The 25,018-nt window shown below is 49.2% G+C and overlaps 2 protein-coding genes and 1 non-coding gene across 4 annotated transcripts in view; 1 reads left to right on the top strand and 2 right to left on the bottom strand.

The window, feature by feature from the left end:
- Positions 1 to 6,271, bottom strand: part of LOC130110261 (proline and serine-rich protein 2) — a 7,426-nt gene extending 1,155 nt beyond the window's left edge. Inside the window, exons 1-4 of one of the 2 annotated variants that reach the window (XM_056277300.1) lie at positions 6,033 to 6,271; positions 5,400 to 5,615; positions 3,380 to 3,704; positions 1 to 1,679 (exon numbers count right to left, since the gene is read on the bottom strand). The exon at positions 1 to 1,679 is cut by the window's left edge and continues 1,155 nt beyond it. In XM_056277300.1, coding sequence (XP_056133275.1) covers positions 202 to 1,679; positions 3,380 to 3,704; positions 5,400 to 5,513 — 1,917 coding nt within the window. In that variant the 5' untranslated portion in view covers positions 5,514 to 5,615; positions 6,033 to 6,271 and the 3' untranslated portion in view covers positions 1 to 201. Of the gene's footprint in view, positions 1,680 to 3,379; positions 3,705 to 5,399; positions 5,769 to 6,032 lie in introns of those variants that run through there. The other variant, XM_056277299.1, reaches the window with a different exon arrangement.
- A 5,042-nt stretch (positions 6,272 to 11,313) lies between these two features.
- On the top strand, positions 11,314 to 17,557 carry echdc3 (enoyl CoA hydratase domain containing 3). Its single transcript, XM_056277342.1, has 6 exons — positions 11,314 to 11,485; positions 11,785 to 11,900; positions 12,353 to 12,450; positions 12,571 to 12,771; positions 14,925 to 15,103; positions 16,054 to 17,557. Exons 1-6 carry the CDS (start codon positions 11,352 to 11,354, stop codon positions 16,205 to 16,207), a joined length of 882 nt encoding a protein of 293 aa, XP_056133317.1. The 5' UTR covers positions 11,314 to 11,351; the 3' UTR covers positions 16,208 to 17,557.
- A 4,346-nt stretch (positions 17,558 to 21,903) lies between these two features.
- trnas-gcu (transfer RNA serine (anticodon GCU)) lies at positions 21,904 to 21,985 on the bottom strand. The gene has a single exon. It is a non-coding gene; the product is annotated as a tRNA-Ser (tRNA).
- Between the last annotated feature and the right edge of the window lie 3,033 nt (positions 21,986 to 25,018).

Raw genomic sequence — 25,018 nt, forward strand, 5'->3', positions numbered from 1 at the left:
AAGAAGCGATGTAAGGATGTTGTTGTTTTAGGTCCTCTGCTAAAACTTGGGAACAGACAGGCCCCCGGTGACAGACAGGCCCCCAGTGACTGACACCTGGCTATGCAGGTGACACACAGGAGCTGACACCCTTCTGCTGTAAACACGTGCATCTACTGACCCATCTCCCACAGAAGCTTCTAAAAACCAGCTCCCCTCAGTTCAACAGGTGTCTTTCAGTAGCCCCAGCTTCCTCAGCGCTTCCCGGCGTGACTCGTCCGTTGCCCCTTTGCCCGAAAACTGCACCGTGACCCCCTGGGACCGGAACAGGGAGGGTTTGGAGGTGGACCTCCGCCTGGGCTCTGGGGATGGTAGCTGCGCCGCTGCTGCTGCTTTGGGATAGCTGAAGGAAGCGTGCTGGCGTGCGGGTTTGGGAGCAGGGATAGGCACGGGGGCTTTGGGCGTCTTCGCCGGGCTGTTCAAAGCTGGGGCCGAGCTGGCGGAGGGAGTTATGGTCTGGGTTTTCCCCCTGTAGCTGTTGAGCTCGAAGGGCACTGCTGTGTCCGGTTTGGCCAGAGGTGGGAAACTTCTACTCTTGTCAATGTGAGAGCTGAGGATGTCTGGGAGGTCACACCTAGACGCTGGTGCGTGGGCAGAGGTGATGACTTTGGTCTTACCTCCGTAGCTATTGTAGTCAATGGGGCTGGACAGCGGGGAGGGGGGGTTGTTGTTTCTGCTGTGGCTGCTTCCAGAGGCCAAAGGCTCACTCTTGGAGGAAGCGGAGGCGTTGACCACAAGGGTTTTCCCTCCATAGCTGTTGAAGTCCAAAGAGCCAACCTCAGGTGGAGGAGCAACGGGTTGCTTGCCTTCGAATGGAGGTGGATGGTAGCTGCCATGCATAGCTGTTCCCTGAAGCGAGGGGTTGGCCTGGTTTGGTTTATCTCCAGGAGAGTTGGCAAGGTGTATTTGTACCGTCTCTGGTTTCCTGTCAGGGTTTGGATCAAGAACCTCGGTCTTGGCGGGTTTAGTGCCGGTTTCCATATCGGTAGCGGGGGGTGTGGTGGCCCCGCCGGGGCTGATGAGGAGAGACGTGCCGCCGGACATGGCGCGGTTCCTCGTCAGGCCCAGCTTCGACAGGGCCTCGATCCTGGATTTGTCCGGCATGGGATCCCTGAAAGACACGCTGCGGGTGGGAATGTTCCGCACCTTTTGCGGTGCCGCTTGGTAAGACACCTCCTGCTCGAAGGGGTGCGCTGTCCCCATCAGGTTAGCCAGCATTTGTGCCCGGCGCTCCTCGATGCTCACGTTGGCCAGCGTTTGGCTGTGGTGCTCTTTGCTGCCATGGATCACGCTGATATTGTAAGGGAAGCAGGTGGGCTTCACGGAGGTGGGTGGCCCGTGTTTGGCTGGGTGGTCGGGGGTGTAGTTTGCCGGTTTATCAGACTCCAGGCTCCTGCGGCGGAGAGAAGAGGAAGAACAGAAACCGGATGCTGCACTCCCCTGGTTCTCCGCTAGTTTCTGGGCAATGAGGACGGGGGTGGGGATGCAGCCCGGAGGGTGGTAGGAGGGCTGGCCGTCTGCAGAGCCGTAACCGCTGCTTGGTAAAGCAGGGCTGTACTCCGAAGGCAAGCCGTCCGCGGGGTCACGTCTCGGCCTCATCTCAAAGTGGTTGTCGGGGGTTACCGCCATGCTCTGAAAATCTAGGAGACGGGCAGATTTTTAAAGTTTCACAACTCGGTTCGTAGTCCCAAAAATATTCAAATGACGTGATGGAATCATCCTTTATTCAAAGGATACGTGTGTTTTGTTTTTCAGCCCGGGTCTTATTTTTGTAGTTTTTGCCATTGTATATCAGTTGTCGTTGTGTGTCAGTCAGGATTTTACTCACCAGCTTCATTTTGGAGATTTTGGACCCTAGTGTCTCAATTAGACTGTGTACATGATTTCACATAATCTAGGATTTCTCATTGTGTTGGCCGGGTTGTGTATCGATGCTCACTACTACGTACGGTAAGTATAATTTGATCCTTCCTGCAGGGAGTACCAGGGAGTAGCTCACAAATGTGATCGATCATTGGCCATTTTAGATATTTTTTGGGGGAGGGGATTTCCCCCCCCTTTTTCTCCCCAGTTGTACTTGGCCAATTACCCCACTATTCCGAGCCGTCCCGGTCGCTGCTCCACCCCCTCTGCTGATCCGGGGAGGGCTGCAGACTACCACATGCCTCCTCCCATACATGTGGAGTCACCAGCCTCTTCTTTTCACCTGACAGTGAGGAGTTTCACCAGGGGGACGTAGTGCGTGGGAGGATCACACTCCTCCCCCCAGTTTCCCCTCCCCCTCCAACCAGGTGCCCTGACTGACCAGAGGAGGCGCTAGTGCAGCGACCAGGACATATAACCACATCCGTCTTCCCACCCACAAACGCCGGACCAAGCCAGAGGTAACACCCCAGATAGCAAAATTGACGTGGCCAAGACCCGTCCCACACCCGACACTTTCACCCGGCCCACATACCGCATGGAATGATGACACTTGGGCGGTCCGCTCCTGTTTGCCAGATCTGGGCCAGAACCATTGCCGCATGTGCCACCTATTTGCCAAAGGTGGCTCATATTTGTTTTGTGATAGCTGGGCCATATTCACCATTTACCACACGGGCCACTTCAGGGTCACATCCAGATCACATGTTGCCCAGAGCGCCGCATCTTTGCCAAAAAAGGCACACATTTGATTTGGCATATTTGGGCCATATTTGCTATTATACATGTGGGCCACTTCAGGCTCACATCCATTTTGTCAGGGCCAGAAGAAGGCTTATCAGTGCCGCGTCATTGCCTTACGTGGCCTTCACCCGGATGCGATCTGGGACGGGGACTCGAACAGGCGATCCCCATGTTGGTAGGCAACGGAATAGACCGCAACGCTACCCGGACACCCCTAGATAATAAATTTTAACTTGCACTTTCGTTTTCACTTTCCAATACATTTACATAACTGGACTTGTTGATACTTGTTTGACACCCGTGTTCAGTTGGCCTGTAAGACGACATTGTAAAGCTGAGTCCGGCGGTGGTCCCATGTCCAAAATCTCCAAAAGTAAGCCGGTGAGTAAACTGACATCATAACCAATATGCACGATGGCAAAAACTACAAAAATAAGACCCAGGTAACAAAAAACATGACCTTTCCTTTAACCCTTTGGTTGTGTTATTTAAAATGATAAACGATGAGTAACAATGTTTCACCGTGAATATTGTTGATATTATTAAGATGTTGATTAGATACATTGTGTAACATATTGCTTTAAAATCCAAAGGTAGCCTGGGTAAACGTCCATTGCTAATTAGTGAGCAGAACATGAAAGTTAAGTTAAGCTGGGCTGATCTGGTCCAGTACCTGGCATAATGGGGTCGAAGGCTGTCTCCTTACTCTGGAGCAGGTCCGGTCCTGGTTGGACCAGGTCTATGATGTCCTGGTCTTTGGGAGTGGAGGCCCTGTCTGGGAGTGGCGCCGAGGCGGTGGGGCCAGGGTTCACCACCGAGGGCAGGAAGGGGAATCCGTCTACCTCTGCGACAGGGGCGCTCGCCAGGGCCGGCGCCGCCTCCTGCTTCCTCTGCTCCTCCTCCACCACCAGGCTCTCCTCTAGGGAGTCGATGGTTTCCTCGAAGAACAGGATGCATTCCTGCTCCTCCCGGCTGAGGAACAGCAGGGCCTCGTCCTCCTGTCGGGGGAAACCCAATACAACGGTAAATAACCATGCAGCCACACCACACACATGATGCTCCTCCAACACCCCCCCTTCAGGGCAGACGTAACACCTCCTTTCTCCTCACATCAGTGTAAACATCATCCGTTGTCCTCAGCTCAGTCAGAGGTGCAACATGGTCCGTCTGTTAGCCTCACTGGATGACCTTAAACTTGTGATTTCACTGAAAACCCAGGGTTCAATTCATTGCAGCTGTGTGTGTGTGCGTGTGCGTGCGTGTGTGTGTGTGTGCGTGCGTGTGTGTGTGTGTGTGCAGAGAGAGAGAACACAGGGCTGTTTGTTCCACCATCCCAAACTTCTCTCCCACCCTGTCTTCCAAGGGAGGGATCTAAAGCTTGATCGTCCCTCCCTTCCTCCGTCTCTCTCTCTCTCTCTCTCTCTCTCTCTCTCTCTCTCTCTCTCTCTCTCTCTCTCTCTCTCTCTCTCTCTCTCTCTCTCTCTCTCTCTCTCTCTCTCTCTGTCTCCTTCCTGCCCAGCCTACCTGCCCTGCTTCACACAGCACAACAGCACAGGCCCTGAATACAACACAACACAACACAATGGGGTGTCCAATAACAGCGCTGCCTCCGCCGCTTGGCTGCAGGTTGACTATTGATTTTTCCACAACACCCTGAGGACACTCTCTCTCTCTCTCTCTCTCTCTCTCTCTCTCTCTCTCTCTCTCTCTCTCTCTCTCTCTCTCTCTCTCTCTCTCTCACTCTCACTCACTCACTCTTTTTTCATCTGGGAAAATCTCGAGCCTGTCCATTTCAACCTAAGCTCAAGGCTTCGGAAAACAGGTTTCATCCCTCACAACCTCACATGGTGTATAAAGAGGTAATGTGCCTCACTTCCTATATGCAATAACCAGATATGTCTTGGCACACGCAGACTGCAGACGTGTGACCGTGCATGCATGTGTACTTGCATGCATGTACTTGTACTTGCAAGTGCACTTGCAGGCGTTACTCACATATTGTGACGGTACAAGGAATGACGCTGGTTTGGACTGCTGTCGCTATAATTAGATTGCCGGTGGGCGACCAAGTTACGCTTCATTATTTGCACCATTTGAGGGTTTAACCATTGGTTTGTGCAGGGCAACACAGGGCAAATGGGGCTGGCCGCTGACACGGACAAGGTGCAAAAAAAAGCTGACCGGCGATATGGCAAGGTTAAATACGGACCTGTTTTCCCTCACGTAATAAAGGACACAAACACACCTATGGCAACACCCAGCTGAAACCAACGTGAGATAAAACGATACGCTGGTTCGAGCAGCGGTGGATGCCGTGTGTTGTAATGCACACCAAGAGCCGGAAAAACTGCGGTTTAACCAGTTTAGCCATGTGTCGCGTGGTGACGAATGAATGAATGAATGAATGAATGTCATCCCAAAAGCATGAGAAGGATTAAGTGGTTAAGCCTGTGTTGTTGTATCTGTGTGTGTCTGAGGGCTGCGTTATGTGACGTATGAGCGCAGCACCGCCAACGCCAATTAGCCGTTAACTAGAGAAGGCCCAACAACACATGTTGGCTTCTGACCTGAGGAAAAGAGAAATCCACCAAAAACTATCAGTAGATTGATGGGATCAATAGATTAATTAAATCAAGGCGTGACAAGACTAATCATTAACCCTGCATCAGTGAATGATTAACCGCGGTACTCACACTGGGCCTTGAGTTTCTGCGGGCACCTCCGTTGACGCTGAAGCGGAGCTGAGAACTGGCCTGCAGACGGACGTCCATGTCGACTCGGTCAGAGGTCAGCTGGCCTCTGGACATCTCATGGAGGGCAGGACCCTCTTCCCGACTGGTTCTCGGAGGCGACCGGGAGTGCGCTGGGCCTCACTGGGAACGACCATCGGGTCTCCTCTCAATCAGAGCCTGGGAAAAACAGATTGGAGGTCTTCACCGAGGACGGGTGACACGAGAGAAGATCAGCTGATGCTGTTTGGCAGGACGGAGGCACGTGGGGTGGTTAGAACCCTTCCCTCTGGCCGGTCATGCAGGTCCGCTCGGCACAATTAAGACCAAGTGACCCTCCTCTCTATGCAGTACAAGCTTGCAAACACAAACTGTCATTTCCAACTGACGGACAAGAGAGGAGCAGGAGAGGAGCAGGAGAGGAGCAGGAGAGAAGCAGGAGAGAAGCAGGAGAGGAGCAGGAGAGGAGCAGGAGAGGAGGTGGTTACCACCATAAGTCCTATTATGACAACAGCAAAAACTGCAACTCGACAACAATCAAGAGTTAACCAATCTACGTTAAAGAGGTTGTATAACCCAGTTAAGGGGGGAGCTTACCTAACAGTTCTTCAACAACTCCATCACTAAATTCGTCATAATTTGTTAATTTCTGTTTAAATAAACCGCGTGGTGATTTAAAAAAAAAAAGGAGAGAGGATATAAAGTCCGTCCCGCGCTCCTTCCTCCAGGATTCGTTGTGCGTAATGGGGCCAAACGCGGCGCGGCTCAGCGGCTCCAGTAAAGAGCCGCAACTCCACCCAACCTGCTGACTGGAGGGAGGAAGGAGCCCTCCCTCCTCCCCCCCTCTCCCTCACTTCAGAGAAAGCACACTGAAACACACTGTGAAACCTCCCAAGAAAACTTTCCGTGCGTCGGATTCAATCGGGTCCTTGTCGGAGCGCAGCGGAGGAAACGGGCGTTGCGCTGCGGGGACGCCGGGACTCGTTTTTACGCACACCTGCCCGTGCGTCAGCGTGTGTATGAGAAACGTTATAAAGCATCACAGGTCTGCGTGCTCACATGTAGGGACTGGATCACTAGATTATAATCATTATAAACTGGCAGTCAGATTTGCTTTAGTACATCTGCGTTTCGAGAAATACGCCTGAAATGAGGACGGAGGCTGTCCCGTCGCTTTACTGCAAACAGGCCTTGCTGGAAATGTTCCCTTTTTTCCCCCACCAAGAATCGACATAATATGTCCTTATCTCTTGTCAGATTATCTCTAGAGCCTGTTGTGTGTTCAGGATGTAGGCTGTCAAACCCTTAAACACTTCCTGTGAGAACTGGGAAAAAAACACGTGTCAGTTTATTTAGGCGTAATGTCAGATGTGAAGTGATAGTTTCTGGGACGGCCTACACGTCTGGCTGAAGGTCAGGCTGCTTCCGGGTTTACGGACGTGTGGACGCGGAAACCTTCGCCCATCAGGCAGGCGTGAGTGAGAGAGGCGGCGGGACAGCGTGTAGGGACCCTAAATGATGTCATGTATTAAAACTCCACGTCAAAACTTTATCAGGCACAGAAGTTTGACTGTCTGTCCTTTCCAGTTTGTCCCTGGCGAATATAAAGCCTGCTTCCCACTGGCACAGTACGCCACAGATAGCGCTGTTTAAGGAGACTGCGCCATCTAGTGGATAGATGTTAACGCGTCTGTTTAGCTCTCAAACGTTTTATGAGAGGAGAAATATTAGGGCTGAAATATTTCAAACGTCACTTGTCACGCGCCCAGGACAATATTATCCTCCCCGAAAATAACATAGATATAACAATAATGATGGTCTTACAATGCTGTGATGGCAACTATCCCCAAATCCTCTGTGAATAGTACACATGGCCACTGTAACTCTAGTTAATGGTCACACCCATATTTGCACATGGTGGCGAATCAGGGGGGCAGCCCGGGAACCGTGGCCACAGCCGGGACGCGAACCCGTACCTCCCGCACCGCGGGCGACAACGTTAACCAGTCGACTAAAGGGTCCTTGGCTAAGGGGTCTACGTATTCCTATACGTTACACTACCCCCCCCTTTCAGGAAATGCATCCCCGCCCTTCAGCATGTCAGCTCCCTCACACCTCTGGGGCACGTGCGCGTAAAGATAAAACACTTTCTTCAGTTTCAAGACAGATGCATTCATAGAAAACAAAACCAAAGTTCTGTATCTTTCATAAGGAGCCGCGTCACCACTTCCCATCTCTGAAATGTGTGGAGAAGAAGAATTGCAGTGAAACTTTGCAATTCAGTTGAGAAACTGGACCTTGCAGAGAACCCCTAGTCTTCTCCCCCTACTCCCTACTTTTTATTGTTAAATTTATTTAAATTTCCACTATTTTCCTTTTTTTTGTTCATTCTAACCTCTTGTTCTACCCATTTGTCTTGTATGTGCCCATTTTAAGGCTTGTCTGTTACCCGGATAATTATCTAAGACGCTGCACCATGCCATTGTATGTAAAAAAAATTTCGTGTCTTTTTTTCAGATTAATCTCATCGTGATGGCTGCTATTTTCACGTTCAGTCAGGTGGTAAGAAGTGGACGTGGGGAAACTGATGGTATATTATACCCAATGTTATTTTGGGGGGAAAACATGGAATTAATTTCTTCATTGCTACTTTAATGTGAATAAACTTCCATAAACAAACTGTTTTCAGCCTGATTGATTGTTAAACACGTTTTTCCCCCTCACTAAACTCACCACTGTTGGTTTTGGAATGATGAAGACCGAAAATATAAAAATAGGCTGTGCAAAAATGAGTAAATATATTTTAAAAGTTGCGCGCTCTCCTGTGACGTCTAGTTGAAACGATCGCTGACTGGTGGGTCACGACCCGGAAGTGTTTCCGTTCTTATGACTCTTGTGAAGTTAGCCGGGGTCAGTCCGCACAAGACCGGAAACAAGCCCGAGTCAACCATCAGCATAAATGTTCTTCCCATATAAACCAAACAAGATGTAAATAAAACAAGATAGAAATAGAATGAAGACGCAAAAAGTGATGACGAAACCTTTCTCAGGTAATTTAGGGGGCTGTGTCTTGGCGATCTTGTCGAACCAAAACATGAACAGGTCGAGAGATCCAGTACGCGTTATCAACACGGTCCCGTGTGAGGTCATGTGGCTGGAAAACTGCCAGAAATCCACAAGAACAAAAAGACCAGACCAGACCCAAACTCATCGGACTTCTGAGCGGGTCAGCTGTGGTTCCCTCGTCAGCAGTCAGCATAACGTCAGTACATGTCCGCCACCGCTGGGCGGCGCTAAAGCAGCAATGTGTTTTACCAGCTGGGGGGGCAGCTCCAGTGCATCAGGCCGAACACGCAGTGGGTTAGTTTGAGCTTTGCCTTGTGGCGATGCTGTTAACACTTCTACAAAGGCTCAGTCAGAAGAGGCCATGTCGGACTGCGATGTCACGACTTCACTGGGCGACGCACATCTGACAATTAATCCCACACAAGCAAGGATCTGGTCAGGAGGTGTCAACAAAAACAAACAAACAAACAAACAAACAAACAAACAAACAAACAAACGAGGTTCAAGTCTGCCATCACACCACCTGAAGCTCAGTCTGGACAAGACAGAGCTGATGTTGCTCCCGGGGAAAGGTTGCCCGCACCGAGACCTGGCCATCACCATGACAACACCGTGGTGACGCTGACTCGGACTGCGACGAGTCTGGGCCTGATCCTGGACGACCAACTGTCGTTTGCTGCAAACATTGCACTGGTTGCTCACTCCTGCAGATTTCTCCTCGCTGGTGCTCATCCAGGCTCTGGTCCTCTCCCGGCTGGACTACGGCAACTCCCTCCTTGCTGGTGCCCCAGCATCATCCATCAGACCTCTGGAGCTTGTTCAGAAAGCTGCAGCTCGTCTGGTGTTGAACCGCCCTAAGTTCTCCCACACAAGTCGCCTCCTCATGTCCCTACACTGGCTCCCAGTAGCTGCTCACATCCAGTTTAAGACTCTGGTGCTAGCCTACAGGGCAGTGAAAGGAACAGCTCCTTCCTATCTCCAGGCCGTGGTCAAGCCTTACACCCCCGCCCGACCACTTCGCTCTGCTGCCTCGGGACGCCTGGTTGCTCCATCACTCAGAGGCCCCTGCTGCCGATCGACCCGGTCCCGGCTCTTCTCTGTCCTGGCCCCACAGTGGTGGAATGAACTCCCCACTGATGTCAGGACAGCGGAGTCGCTGCCCATCTTTCAGCGCAGGTTGAAAACTCACCTCTTCAACAACTACTACCCTGTTACTTGCTCTTAGCACTTATTGTATTCACTCATTAAAAATAAAAACTCTTTCTTGTGCTTTTACTTTAACACTGGGTTTGCTCTTAGATGCTTGTTTAGAGAGAAGATGCACTTATGACCTCTGATGACTAGTAGTTCTTATGACCTCTGATGACTAGTAGTTCTTATGACCTGTCATGACTAGTAGTTCTTATGACCTCTCATAACTAATAGTAGTTCATTTCATGCACTTGCACACATGAAATGAAAGGAAACATCGTGCCCCCCCCCCAGCCCACAGCAGTGCAACACAAAGACAAAAACACATCCAAGGGCGTCCCGGTGGCGTGGCGGTCTATTCTATTGCCTACCAACACGGAGACCTCCGGTTCGAATCCCCGTGTTACCTCCTGGCGTCCCTACAGACACAGCCGGCCGTGTCTGCGGGTGGGAAGCCGGATGTGGGTATGTGTCCTGGTCGCTGCACTAGCGCCTCCTCTGGTCGGTCGGGGCGCCTTAATGCAAAATGTAAGTTTATTACTGCATATGTATCTGTGCCCTGTGTTTTAAACAAGACCTTCAACTTAAGATGCTTTCGCTGTACTTGGTCATTGAAATGACTGTACATTTTATTTATTGACATATATGTATATGGCCTGGCGGCCTGTCCAGGGTGTCTCCCCGCCTGCCGCCCAGTGACTGCTGGGACAGGCTCCAGCATCCCTGCGACCCCGACAGCAGGATAAGCGGCTTGGATAATGGGTGGATGTGGGTTGGGAGTGCATGCAGGGGAACCTACCAGTGATCAGTGTGTGATATAACAGGAGCCTGCACCAGGAGTTGTGCTGCATGCTCAGGCAGCCAGGGTCCACCTTTCCTGATGCAAACCAGCACGACCGAGCACTCGAGGCCGCGTGGACCTTAAAGGTCAGCAGGTCAACAGGCATGACACCCAGGTTTCGGACAGACTTTGTGGGCCCGGGTTGGGTCGATCCGAGCGGGATATCGATCTGAAATATAAAAACTTAGACATAGTCGAGGAATCTGGCATGCGTTAGATGTGTCTGGTGTTTTCGGCAGCTCCACATGGCGTCTCTCAGCTGCCCAGACTGGAAAGAAATGCAGTGAAAGTAAACATTTGGACCCCCTCCCCCCCCCCCCACACACACACACCCATCAATACAACTGTTTTATCTCATTATTTTAATTATTTTTGGAAAATTCAATTTTCATAAAAACACCGTCAGGAACCAAATCAGATATCCTGCACTTTATTAAAGAATTTAAACAATATAGCACCATTTTATTTCATCTTAAAAATAGAAAAGCTTTTAAGACTTTTAAGTTACTAAGCGGATTTAATATGCTGCTTAAAACACAAACTCTGGCATTGTTGAATGTAATCTGTTGTTGTTTATTTTTGTTTCCTTTTTATTTTTGTTGTCTGTCGTCTGTGTCTCTGTTAGTACCGTTGTGTATGAAAACGTGTCCAATAAAGAATAATTAAAAAACAAACTTTCTCATGACAGACCTCGCTGCATGCGGGCACAGCTAGCACTTTTATTTTGAAAGTTGCTCCCGGAAACGGATCCCGTTTCGTTTGTGGCCAGCTCGATAAGCGGCGGCTGGTGTGCCGGGACGAGGCGAGTCAGAGGAACAATGGCCCGGAGCGTGTTGGGCCGGGTCGCGGACGTCTTCCGGCTCAGTAAAGCGGCTCTCCTGTCCGGAACGCGTGTTTACGCGGAGACCAGACCGGAACCGCTGACGATCAGACAGCAGAACCACGGGATAAGGTCCACATGAGTCGCTTTGTGTGTCTGTCCACGACGTGTCAGCCTGCAGGTTAAACAAGTGCACCACGGTTGTATGTCGCTGTAGTTCTTCTGTGTCGTCAGTACTGATAGTCTAATGTTCTGGTGACTCTGACGGCCCAGAAGAACTACAAGTAGAGTCAATCACACAAAGCAGTGGAGATCCTGCTGCTAATAAGAAGCGCCACTCAGTTTAATGTTTGCGGCGGTAAAATAAACAAATACAGTTGCTGCAGAGGTGATGGGGAGCGTCCGCATGTGTTCATGTCTCTGTCTTGCAGGAGGATCGTTCTGAACAACCCCGGCAAGAGGAACGCCCTGTCCCTGTCCATGCTGCAGTCACTGCGAGATGACCTCCTGGCTGACCCCAGCACGCTCAGAGTCATCATCATATCAGGTGCGTGTGTGTGTTTATTATAATCATTGTTGTGTTGTGTTGTTGTTTTACATGCTTTGGCAATATGTACACAAACGTATGTCATGCCAATAAAGCACATATTGAATTGAATTGAGAGAAGAGAAAAAAAACAACAGATGCTACATTAATGTGTATTTTGTGTGTGTATGTGTGTGTGTGTGTGTGTGTGTGAGAGAGAGAGAGAGAGAGAGAGAAACAACAGAGATGCTACATTAATGTGTATTTTGTGTGTGTGTGTGTGTGTGTGTGTGTGTGTGTGTGAGAGAGAGAGAGAGAGAGAGAGAGAGAGAGAGAGAGAGAGAAACAACAGAGTTGCTACATTAATGTGTATTTTGTGTGTGTGTGTGTGTGTGTGAAGGACAGAGAGAGAGAGAGAGAAACAACAGAGATGCTACATTAATGTGTATTTCGTGTGTGTGTGTGTGTGTCAGCCAATGGGCCAGTGTTTTCCTCGGGACACGACCTGAAGGAGTTGACGTCTGCACAGGGCAGAGAGCACCACACACAGGTGTTTCAAACCTGCTCTGAGGTTTGTCAGTTAGTTTCTATTCCTCTTTGTTCACACTTCCTCCTCTTTCTTGCTCTCTCTCTGTCTCTCTCTCTGTCTCTCTGTCACATGCACTCTAAACCACAGATTCCCTTTTTCCAGGTGATGACTCTCATACAAGACATGCCTGTACCTGTGATTGCGATGGTGAACGGCGTTGCCACGGCGGCAGGTTGTCAGCTGGTGGCTAGCTGCGACATCGCGGTGGTGACCGATAAGTCCACGTTTGCCACGCCGGGGGTCAACGTCGGCCTGTTCTGCTCAACACCAGCTGTGGCTATAGGAAGAGCTGTGCCCAGAAAGGTATAGACATCACGAAGGAACCAAAAGAAACTCTCTGGTCCTGCACCAGCGGGAGTTAATGTTGCTTTGGGCCAATTCTGAAACCAATACCCAAGCTGTATTCATTCATGTACCATACCACTACTACTACCACCACTACTACTACTACTACTTTCGGCTGCTCCCGTTAGGGGTCGCCACAGCAGATCATCTGTTTCCATATCTTCCTGTCCTCTGCATCTTCCTCTGTCACACCAGCCCCCTGCGTGTCCTCCCCCACCACATCCATAAACCTCCTCTTTGGCCTTCTTCTTCTCCTCTTCCCTGGCAGCTCCATATTCAGCATCCTTCCCCCAATATACCCAGCATCTCTCCTCCACACATGTCCAACCCATCTCAGTCTTGCCTCTCTTGCTTTGTCTCCAAACCGTCCAGTCTGAGTTATCCCTCTAATATACTTGTTCCTAATCCTGTCCTTCTTCGTCACTCCCAATGAAAATCTTATCATCTTCAACTCTGCCACCTCCACCTCCACCTCCTGTCTTTTCATCAGTGCCACTGTCTCCAAACCATATAACATAGCTGGTCTCAACCATCTTGTAAACCTTCCCTTTAACTCTTGCTGGTACCCTTCTGTCGCAAATCACTCCTGACACTCTTCTCCACCCACTCCACCCTGCCTGTACTCTCTTCTTCACCTCTCGTCTGCACTACCCGTTACTTTGGACAGTTGACCCCAAATATTGGGGGGGTCATGTACCAGACCATTGTGCAGCTTAAATGTGTTTGCTTTGGAGTTACGCTCTATGATGAGGACTCAATAGCATAACTACAAGGATAAAGCATGTAGTCCTCTCCTGAAGGCATTACTCTCTAAAAATGGTTGCATTGTCAAAGGTTGGAGCAAGATGGAGTCAAAGTGTCTGGTTGGGTTTCTCATACTTGATGTAGATATTCTGCATGTTTTAAGTGATGAATTCAATTTGTAGTCAACTTCCCCCTCCTGATATGTCAGTGAGCAGTTTTTCCAGGCGGATGTTTTGTTGTCCTTATCGGAGACGGTGAAATAGCTCCATGCTAACAGCATTAGCAGTGATAAGAGACCACCAGGCCGCCGTTCATTCACAGCGCCACAGAGACTCAACACATTGTGTGCTATAAACTCACCAGGTTGGGAAGCTATCTAAGAGAGCAAACCAGGGAAACACAACCACGTGTAACACAATAATGAGGCAGAGTAGTTCAGAAGATATCTGAACCCATCAGTTGATAGTTAATTTTGTCCGATGTTGATACATGGCTGTAATCTCAGCACGTCTCTTGTCAGCACGTGAATTCGTCAAATCACTCTTGCAGACCCGGCTTAGTTGTTGATTTTGTTCATAGGACACTAACATACTTTAAGTGTGCTGCATTTGCAAGGTGAACCATTTTCATTCTCAGCATTGCTCTGACGGTGTACTGAGACTGACGCTAGTCCAGCAGGAATCAGGAAAACTGTCATTTCACGAAACCTAATTTTCCCCAGCCCACAGCAGTGCAACACGAAGACAAAAACACATATCTAAAAACTACAAGAAGACACATATCCAAACTAAGAACACATATATCCAAACTAAGCAAGAACAAAAAATCACTGTCCATGGGAATGAACTCCAGCCAGGATGACTGTCGGAACTGCCGGTCTGCATGGGCTAGCAGTTAGCTTAGCCTGCCCCGCTTCCGCATCCTGTCAGACCACCCTCGATGTTACCTCTTTGGGCACAGCTCCAGGCAGAGCTGTGGCCCCTGGGCCCACAGGATGCAGCACACCAAGCTCCCCCAGCCAATCCAGCGCCATCTCTCCCAGTCATCAAACAAAGACACAAATTTAGACATGGACAAAGACTCTGCATGGACGGTAGTGGGTGAGGCCCCCACAAACGTGAGTTCGCGCCGCCATCCTACCATACCGGAAGTGGAAAAGCAGACTGTGATCTTTATATGACTGTTTCATTTCACCGTATGGATGACCTCCAGCTGTATTACAAGCTGAGTCAGACAGGCCTCCCTGTGGTTTTTTAGCATCTTCTAACCTGAAGTAGTCACACCGGGTTTAGCCTTTCATAGTTCAGAGTTGTCACATAACATCCCGTTGATGCAGCTTAGCCCTAACATGCCCTCACATTTTTCAGGTTGCCATGGAGATGCTGTTCACAGGAGCACCCATCTCTGCCCATGATGCTTTGCTGCACGGCCTGGTTAGTAAGGTGGTACCAGAGGAGCGACTGGAGGAGGAGACTTTAGCCATAGCGCAACGGGTGTGTCAAGCTAGCCGGCCTGTGGTAGCTCTCGGGAAGGCCACTTTCCAAAGGTACGGATCTTCTCTTCGAAGGGTGCACAACACTTTTTTTAGTGATGATAAATGATTCAGTACAGTGACCTACATAATAATTCTGCAGTTAGTGAATGTCACAGGGTGTCTGTGGAACGTTAAAATGATTTAAATTCAGTTTTACAGAGTCATAAAAACTGTCTAAATTTCGAATTTATGAGGTCTTCATCTCTACTTTAACACTGTGCAAGATTTTAGGGTGTCAGCGTAGTGGTCTATTCCGTTGTCTACCAACACGGGGCTCGCCAGTTCAAATCCCAGTGTTACCTCTGGCTTGGTTGGGCGTCCCTACAGACAATTGGCCGTGTCTGCAGGTGGGAAACTGGATGTGGGTATGTGTCCTGGTTGCTGCACTAGCGCCTCCTCTGTTTGGTCAGGGCGCCTGTTCGGGGGGGGGGGATTAGGGGGAATAGCGTGATCCTCCCACATGCTACGTCCCCCTGGTGAAACTCCTCACTGTCAGGTGAAAAGAAGCGGCTGGCGACTCCACATGTATGGGAGGAGGCATGTGGTAGTCTGCAGCCCTCCCCGGATCGGCAGAGGGGGTGGAGCAGCGACCGGGACGGCTCCGAAGAGGGGTAATTGGCCCAGTACAATTGGGGAGAAAAAGTAATTTCACCTGTAATATTTATGGAATTGGCTATTCTACAGCAAAGATGTTTAAGACATTAAGTTGGCCCCACTCAGCAAATTCTGGCCTCTTGGTGGGTCCCCACTTGTAAAAAGTCCTAGAACTGCCCCTACTTGTCCCACCTGGCGACTGAACCCCTCCAGCATGATTTCTCCTAAAATCGATCTTAAATTTCTTCATATTCTGTCTTTAAAAAAAAGCCTTAGAAATATCAAACTGAGCTCTCTGATTCATGCGGACACCCTGTATCAGCACCGTGCACGCTTAGCTTCTCACCAACGTGCTTATCCTTCCCAAGACAAATGGCGCAGGGCCGCGACGCAGCCTACGCCATGGCCTCCAAGGTGATGGTGGACAACCTCGCACTCAGAGACGGCCAGGAAGGCATCCGGGCCTTCATAGACAAACGCAAGCCTGTGTGGAGCCACGGGACAGACGAGGCCCACGACTGAGGGAGCCGCCTCTGCAGGAGGGAGCCTGGTAACCGAGGCGACCGGTACACATGTGATTACCTTAATTGTCATGCTTTGAAAACAGCGTACAATCAACAGAGTACAGTACTAGATGGTACTAGGCGGCGTTCTGAATCAAATGCTCTTATTAGGCTGAGCAACCGATCAGGCAAAATGATTAAAAAAAATGTGCGGTCACGTTGCTCGCTGGTTTGGATTTTGGCCGTACTTGAAAAAGGCCTCTGGACTTCTTAATGCACCACATCACAGGAAGTGAAGAGACCTTGAACAGGGAGTTGTTCCACCACTTGCCCAGAAGATCGTGTCCTTGTGCCTGAGGGGAACAACCGGGCCGCTGCCGTTGCGTGCCGCTGTGGGGTGGTGGTGAGGAGGTGAAGTCTGCCCAGAGGAGTTGAAGATGCTGCATGATGACAGCCTGCAGCCACTTCATACTTTATACTTTATACTAGTACTACTACTACTACTTCCGGCTGCTCCCGTTAGGGGTCAACACAGCGGCTATATCCGCATATTTGATTTGGCAGAGATTTTATGCCGGAAGCCCTTCCTGATGCAACCCTCCCCATTTATCCGGGCTCGGGACCGGCACTAAGAATGCACTGTGCATCCTCAGTGGCTGGGTTCTGCAGCACTTGATACGCTGTTCTCATCAAGTCCGTCTGATTGGATAAGACACACGTGAACTGGAACTGGACGTCCGCAGCTATTGCATGTCGCTGAGTTGCAGTGATTTATATTCCAGATGAAACACTATATGGTGTGTGTATATGCAGTGGAAGAATATGAATGAACTGATTTTTCTGGGACAGGTTCCTCTGCTATGATGAACAGAATTAATTAATTGATTAATTAATTAATTAATTAGATCCATGAGGACCATATGAATGACGTGTATGATATGTATGATAGCTAATTGGGAGGCGGGGGTGTCTTTCCAAATCTCTGGTCGCTGGAGATCAGTGTGTCATGTTTTGTGATGCTTTTCAAAATAAAAGTTCACGAACGAGCCTGTCAATCAAACCAAAACATTCTGTATGGACCGCACAGACTTTCCTCAGACGGCGCAGCTGAATTATTCATGCAAACACGCGTATGCAGCCAGTCAGTTCCTGTTTTCTCTCCATAGATCTTTAATTACCGTCAAAAGCAATTTACTGCAACCTTACCAGGAAATTAAGCATCTGTTAATCCTTTTGACATGGAGAAAGTATTAAACAGTGCCATCCTGTTCAATATGAGCGAGGTCCAAGGAAAACAAACTATGATTTGTTATATAATTGTGTAACTCATAGTGTACCATCAGTAGGACATATTTTATAAAGTTACTTGAACATATTTTGGTGGCAGTTTCCTTATTGCTGGTGATTGTCAATGATGATGAACCACAGCTGTAAAACGGTATATATATTTACAGTATATACTGTATATATGTCATAGTATATTGTAGCATGTTACAAGTAATTTTGGCTTGTATGATACTGAAGATTACCTGTAGTAGCAGAAATACAGCAAAATGGACTTCAAATACTCAGAAGGTTCGGCAGTTTTAGGTATGTTTGGAAATCTAGCTACTACTACTACTACCACCACCACTACTACTACTACTACCACTACTACTAATACTACTACTACCACCTCTACCACTACTACTACTACCATGACCACTACTACTACTACTACTACTACTGCTACTACTACCACTACTACTACTAATACTACTACTGCTACTACTACCACTACTACTGCTACTACTACCACTACTACTAATACTACTACTTTCGGCTACTCCCGTTAGGGGGCGCCACAGCGGATCATCCGTTTCCATCTCTTCCTGTCCTCTGCATCTTCCTCTGTCACACCAGCCTCCTGCATGTCCTCCCTCACCACATCCATAAACCTCCTCTGGACCCTGCCCAGGTTAACCATGGACCACTCCTTCAGGGCTATTTATAAGGTATAATTAATATGTCTTACTGATAGATCACCGATTTCAACAGATTATATCACCTTAAATCAACACAGATGTACAAACATGTTCAGAATAAGACATTTAGGTTTCAGGTGTTAACGCCACACCAGGGAAAGACAGTATTTTGCGTCTGTGCTTCAAGTACTCGTTCAAAATGTTACTTTTTTTTTTTTTGAGATACTTTATTGATGGGACAGCTAGCTCTGCATTTAACCCATGCTAGCCGTGTAGCTAGGAGCAGTGGGCAGCCACCATTCGTCTTGCCATGCCTTGCCCAGGGGCACAGACAGGAGTATTAACCCTATCATGCATGTTGTTTTGATGGTGAGGGAAACCGGAGCACCCGGGGAAACACCACCGCAGACACGGGGAGAAAATGCAAACTCCACACACAGGACGACCCGGGATGACCCCCAAGGTTGGACAACCCCGGGGTTCGAACCCAGGACCTTCTTGCTGTGAGGCAACAGCACCGTAATAAGAGATTGATTTGCAACGAGGATGGGATTTGAATCCTACTGCGGGTGGATTGTCCGGGTGAAATGTTGACAATGTTGAACGACGTTGAGTTTATCGTCAAATCACATTTCGGTACCATCAACATCCTCTGCCAATCGTAACACCCATATCTCCCCCCTATCTTCCCCTCATGAAGATTTGACCAATCAGTTCAGAGGCAGGCGAGGGATGTTGATGCGGGCGCTCAGGCGAACATACAACGCGTAGCCTATACGATCGACAGTCTCAATTCGTTCGAGCTGTCAAATATATAAATCCAGTTTGCCGTAGCATTGAACGCCAGCTGTGTACGGTACAGTACAGTACAGCAAGGTTATGAAGAGCTACCTATTGCTCATGGTAAGCAATACTTTTCACGACATGATATATCTATTAATTTCGGTCCCTATTTAGAAGCGTAGCCCCGTAGTGACGGATGTGTCGTGTTACGTATATTGACCCACTCCATAGCTAGAGATGCTAGGTGAAAACGTAGTAGTGACCTACGGTCAATTTCTCCCACATTATATAGCGGTTTCTTATGGATATGTGCACATTAGAGGATATAACTTAAAGTATGAATCATTACAACAATTCTGGTATGGTGTCATGTCGATTTATTCAGCTATTCTATCATAAAACTAGGTTACAATTTCGCTAGCTTGCTTGCTGTTGCATTGAACGCCAGCTGTGTACGGTACGGTAAATATGTGTATTGTAAATAGTTACAGCCTACTGCCTGTGACGTCATTGTCAGCTCTGGAAACCCAGGTTTTTTTAAGGCAGCTTATATGACGGTCGTCGGATCGAATCCCGTCCGAAGTGTAAAAAACATAAACATATTGTTGCTGTTGTCTCCTGGTGGCATTGAAAACAAAGGTACCTCCCTCAACGTATTCATGAGTTTAGATGAAGACTAATGAAATAAGAAACCCGTTGAGCCCACAATGACAGTCATCTGTGGTCACTCGGGGTCGAGTATGACCGTCCTCCCTCTGGGTCTTCAGATGGGTGTAGTGGCTCATCCTGGAGTGCATAATAATATATAACATAATAACAGGCCCTGTGATGGCCTAGCGGCCTGTCCAGGGTGTCTCCCCGCCTGCGGCCCAGTGACTGCTGGGATAGGCTCCAGCATCCCCGCGACCCTGAGAGCAGGATAAGCGGTTCAGATAATGGATGGATGGATATATATAACATAATACGCTTTTTAAGTGGAGTGGCTGATGCACCTGCAGCCACCACACGGTCCTTGGCAGCGGGTGGCCAGAGTCCAATGGCGTGCAGAACCAAGACCGTCCTCTGTTGCAGCATTCATCCACCTTCACTGCCGTTGTGACCTGGAGACATCTTCCACCAGTTCCGCCGTTGAGGTCTTTGTTAGATCAAGCTTCGCCTGGAACCTCCCCCTTGACCCGTCCGCCTTGAGTGACCCTACCAGGAGCCAAGCTCCGGACGGCATAGCTCTTGAGATCATTGGTACACGCAAGCTTCTCCACCATGACAAGGTGGCGATCCAGAGGTAACACAATGACAGGGTGACATGACACCATGAGACATTTCTTCAGTACAGTAGGGAGGATTTGAAGTTGCAGTGTTTTTGCAGGTTAGGATGTATTTACAGCCCTTCAAAGGGGCATACATTGGATCAGAAAACCCTGAGAAATTAACGTCATGCAAAATTGGTGGCACGGTGAAACTCCTCACTGTCAGGTGAAAAGAAGCAGCCGGCGACTCCACGTATATCAGAGTAGATGTGGTAGTCTGCAGCCCTCCCCGGATCGGCAGAGGGGGTGGAGCGGCGACCGGGACGGCTCGGACGAGTGGGGTAATTGGCAAGTACAATTGGAGAGGAAAAAGGAGAGGAGGGGTGGAGGGAAGGAAAAGTTTCCCGAAATGAACAGACGGCGCAACTCGGCCTGTAATCCAGTTCTAGGAGTCCAGCCATTCAAGTTGTACTGGGGGTACTGGGATAAAGACGAGCTGAAACCAGTTTGAGAACCAGCTCAGAAGCTGTGCCGAGTGTTAGCTCGTTGTGTTAAGAACACAAATTGAGATACTAACTACAATACCTGACCATACTTAAAACCACTGTGGGCCTTCATGATGTCCAGAGGACTGAGGACAACATCTAAAGCAGCACACCTCCAGGCTGGGGACTGGTACCCTTCAGATCTTTTCTCTAGCTCATTGAAAACCAGGAGAGGGGTGGAAAGGGGTTTTAAACATCGACAGGCAACACGTTTTCTGTCTAATAATGAGCCACGAGCTGTCCAGAAAGAAACACGAATCCCATTTGCAGCCGTGCACCAGTGGTGAGCGGTGTCTGCAGGAGGCTCCAGTGTTGTGTACTGATGTAGTATTGACATATTCATGTTGTATGTAATTGACCAATCTGTGTGTAGTTGTATGGCGCTGCCGATAGCAGCTAGTAAGGCGTGCTAATACCCATCATGCTGAATTATTACACTGGGAAACACTGGGCGGCAATGGTCCAACCATGTATTTATCCCAATGAATCATTTCTTGACCACATTCCTGGTATTTACAAAGTCGTTCATACCGCTGACAGCACCAACATAGCTCAGATTTCTGAGGCGGGCCTCAAATCTCTTACTTTCAGGTCAGCTTCCTGTGTCAGGTCTTGGCTGTCCTGTTTTAGAGTCCTGCGTTTGGTTTTGCTAGGGATTATCTCATTTCCCGGAGCTCTCTGCGACACTGGGGATTTTTACACTTACCCGTGATATTTGCTGAGATGCTGGCGAGCAGAGCCAAGGGGAAGGGGGGTGGGGTTGTGGACCCTGCCCAGGTTAACCATGGACCACTCCTTCAGGGCTATTTATAAGGTATGTCTTACTGATAGATCACTGATTTCAACAGATTATATCACCTTAAATCAACACAGATGTACAAACATGTTCAGAATAAGACATTTAGGTTTCAGGTGTTAACGCCACACCAGGGAAAGACAGTATTTTGCGTCTGTGCTTCAAGTACTCGTTCAAAATGTTACTTTTGGTTTTTTTTCTAACCCTATCATGCATGTTTTGATGGTGGGGGAAACCGGAGCACCCGGGGAATCACCACCGCAGACACGGGGAGAAAATGCAAACTCCATACACAGGACGACCCGGGATGACCCCCAAGGTTGGACAACCCCGGACCTTCTTGCTGTGAGGCAACAGCGCCGTAATAAGAGATTGATTTGCGACGAGCATGGGATTTGAACCCACGCATGCAGAGCACAATGGATTAGCAATCCATCGCCTTAACCACTCGGCCACCTCGTCCTGATTTCATCACCTACCTTGTTTTTATTGTTGCTGTTGTCTCCTGGTGGCATTGAAAACAAAGGTACCTCCCTCAACGTATTCATGAGTTTAGATGAAGACTAATGAAATAAGAAACCCGTTGAGCCCACAATGACAGTCATCTGTGGTCACTCGGGGTCGAGTATGACCGTCCTCCCTCTGGGTCTTCAGATGGGTGTAGTGGCTCATCCTGGAGTGCATAATAATATATAACATAATAACAGGCCCTGTGATGGCCTGGCGGCCTGTCCAGGGTATCTCCCCGCCTGCGGCCCAGTGACTGCTGGGATAGGCTCCAGCATCCCCGCGACCCTGAGAGCAGGATAAGCGGTTCAGATAATGGATGGATGGATATATATATAACATAATACGCTTTTTAAGTGGAGTGGCTGATGCACCTGCAGCCATCACACGGTCCTTGGCAGCGGGTGGCCAGAGTCCAATGGCTTGCAGAACCAAGACTAATGGGGACCGCCCTCTGTTGCAGCATTCATCCACCTTCACTGCCGTTGTGACCTGGAGACATCTTCCACCAGTTCCGCCGTTGAGGTCTTTGTTAGATCAAGCTTCGCCTGGAACCTCCCCCTTGACCCGTCCGCCTTGAGTGACCCTACCAGGAGCCAAGCTCCGGACGGCATAGCTCTTGAGATCATTGGTACACGCAAGCTTCTCCACCACGACAAGGTGGCGATCCAGAGGTAACACGATGACAGGGTGACATGACACCATGAGACATTTCTTCAGTACAGTAGGGAGGATTTGAAGTTGCAGTGTTTTTGCAGGTTAGGATGTATTTACAGCCCTTCAAAGTGGTATACATTGGATCAGAAAACCCTGAGAAATTAACGTCATGCAAAATTGGTGCCACGGTGGCCCAGTTGGTTAGCGCTGTCGCCTCACTGCAAGAAGGTCCTGGGTTCAAACCCTGGGGTTCTCCAACCATGGGGGTCATCCCAGGTCATCTTCTGTGTGGAGCTTGCATGTTCCCCCCGTGTCCACGGTGGGTTTTCTCCACGCACTCCGGTTTCCCCCACTATCAAAAAGACATGCATGTTAGGGTTAATACTCCTGTCTGTGTCCCTGAGCAAGGCATGGCAACACGAACTGGAGTTGGCCCCCCGGGTGCTGCACGGTGGAATTTCCCCACGGGGATTAATATAGTATATCATCCATCCATCCACCATCCGAACCGCTTATCCTTACTCAGGGTCGCGGGGATGCTGAAGCCTATCCCCGCAGTCACTGGGCCGCAGGCGGGGAGACACCCTGGATAGGCCGCTAGATCATCACAGGGCAGAATATAGTATACCAAAATAAAACAAATAAAAAAATCACTTCACACAGGAAGGGGGAAGGATCTTTAGCCTGCTCTGGGTGCAGGAGGAGATGCAGTCACTTCACTTGGAGGGGAAAAAGTTGCTCATTCACAGTAAATCAGTACGGCACCCTGACACCAACTCATGTTTCATACTAGCCAAACAGTTTAGAAAGCTAGAAGAAAGGGGAAAACCTGATCCATGTGGCCTGTAGTACGGTATCAGGGTCAGTCCCGGGCGTGGGGAAAAGCTAACAACAAATCTTATCTGACAATCTTGTTTTGCTGGGAAAGTGGCTCTAATCCTGGGGGGGGGGGGGGGCATTCCCCGGCCTTTTCCCACCTCATTTAATCTGAGAAGGCCCTGAAAGGTGTGATGAGTGTCCTCCTCTACATCTTCCTCATCACACGCTGCATGTGAAGGACTCGAAGGGCACGCCGAACCATTACCAAAACAACCTCTAAGCTGGAGATGAAGACGGTAGTCATCTTTAAGGTCTGATCACAGCCGAGTGACATTTACACTCATTCTGTTAACCTGTATGTAGACGTGCGTCAGTGAACATTCTGGATGCTGCGTACAGTAACGCTACAGCAGACAGGCCAGAACCTCCACCCATCTCTCATGTTCACCAGCGGAGAGAAAAATAACTAATATGGAGATGTATGAATCACACACACACACACACACACATACACCGATCAGCCAAAACATTAAAACCACTGACAGGTCAGTGAATAACATTATCTCGTCACGGTGGCACCTGTCAAGGGGTGGGATATATTGGGTAGCAAGGGAACAGTCAGTTCTTGAAGTTGTTGTATTGGAAGCAGGAAAAACGGGCAAGCGTAAGGATCTCAAGAGACTCTGACAAGGGCCAAATTGTGATGGCTAGACAACTGGGTCAGAACACATCCAAAACGGCAGGTCTTGTGGGGTGTTTCCGGCATGCAGTGGTCAGTACCTACCAAAAGTGGTCCCAGGAAGGACAACCGGTGAACCGGCGAAGGGGTCATGGGTGCCCAAGGCTCATTGATGTGTATGGGGAGTGAAGGCTAGCCCGTCTGGTGTGATTCCACAGAAGAGCTACTGTCGCTCAAATTGCTGAAAAAGTTCATGCTGGCTATGATAGACAGGTGTCAGAACACAGTGCATCACAGCTTGCTTTGAGCAGAAGACTGGTCAGTGTCCATGATGACCCCTGTCCACCACCAAAAGCGCCTACAAATGGGCACGTTGAGCATCACAACTGGACCATGGAGCAGTGGGAGAAGGTGGCCTGGTCTGATGAATCACGTTTTCTTTTACATCAGGCAGACGGCCAGGTGTGTGAGTGCTGTTTACCTGGGGAAGGGATGGCACCAGGATGCACTATGGGAAGAAGACAAGCAGTGTGATGCTCTGGGCAATGTTCTGCTGGGTAAACTTGGGTCCTGGTAGTCATCTGGATATTACTATTACATGTACCACCTATCTAAACATCGTTGCAGACCAGGTCCACCCCTTCATGGTAACAGTATTCCCTGAAGGCAGCGGTCTCTTTCAGCGGGATAATGCACCCTGCAACACTGTTCACATTGTTCAGGAATGGTTTGAGGAACATGACAGAGAGGTCCAGGTGTTGCTTTGGCCTCCAAATTCCTCAGATCTCAATCCGATCGAGTATTTGTGGGATGTGATGGAAAAACAAGCCCGA

Source organism: Lampris incognitus, chromosome 3 (genome assembly GCF_029633865.1).
Source record: "Lampris incognitus isolate fLamInc1 chromosome 3, fLamInc1.hap2, whole genome shotgun sequence".
NCBI lineage: Eukaryota > Metazoa > Chordata > Actinopteri > Lampriformes > Lampridae > Lampris > Lampris incognitus.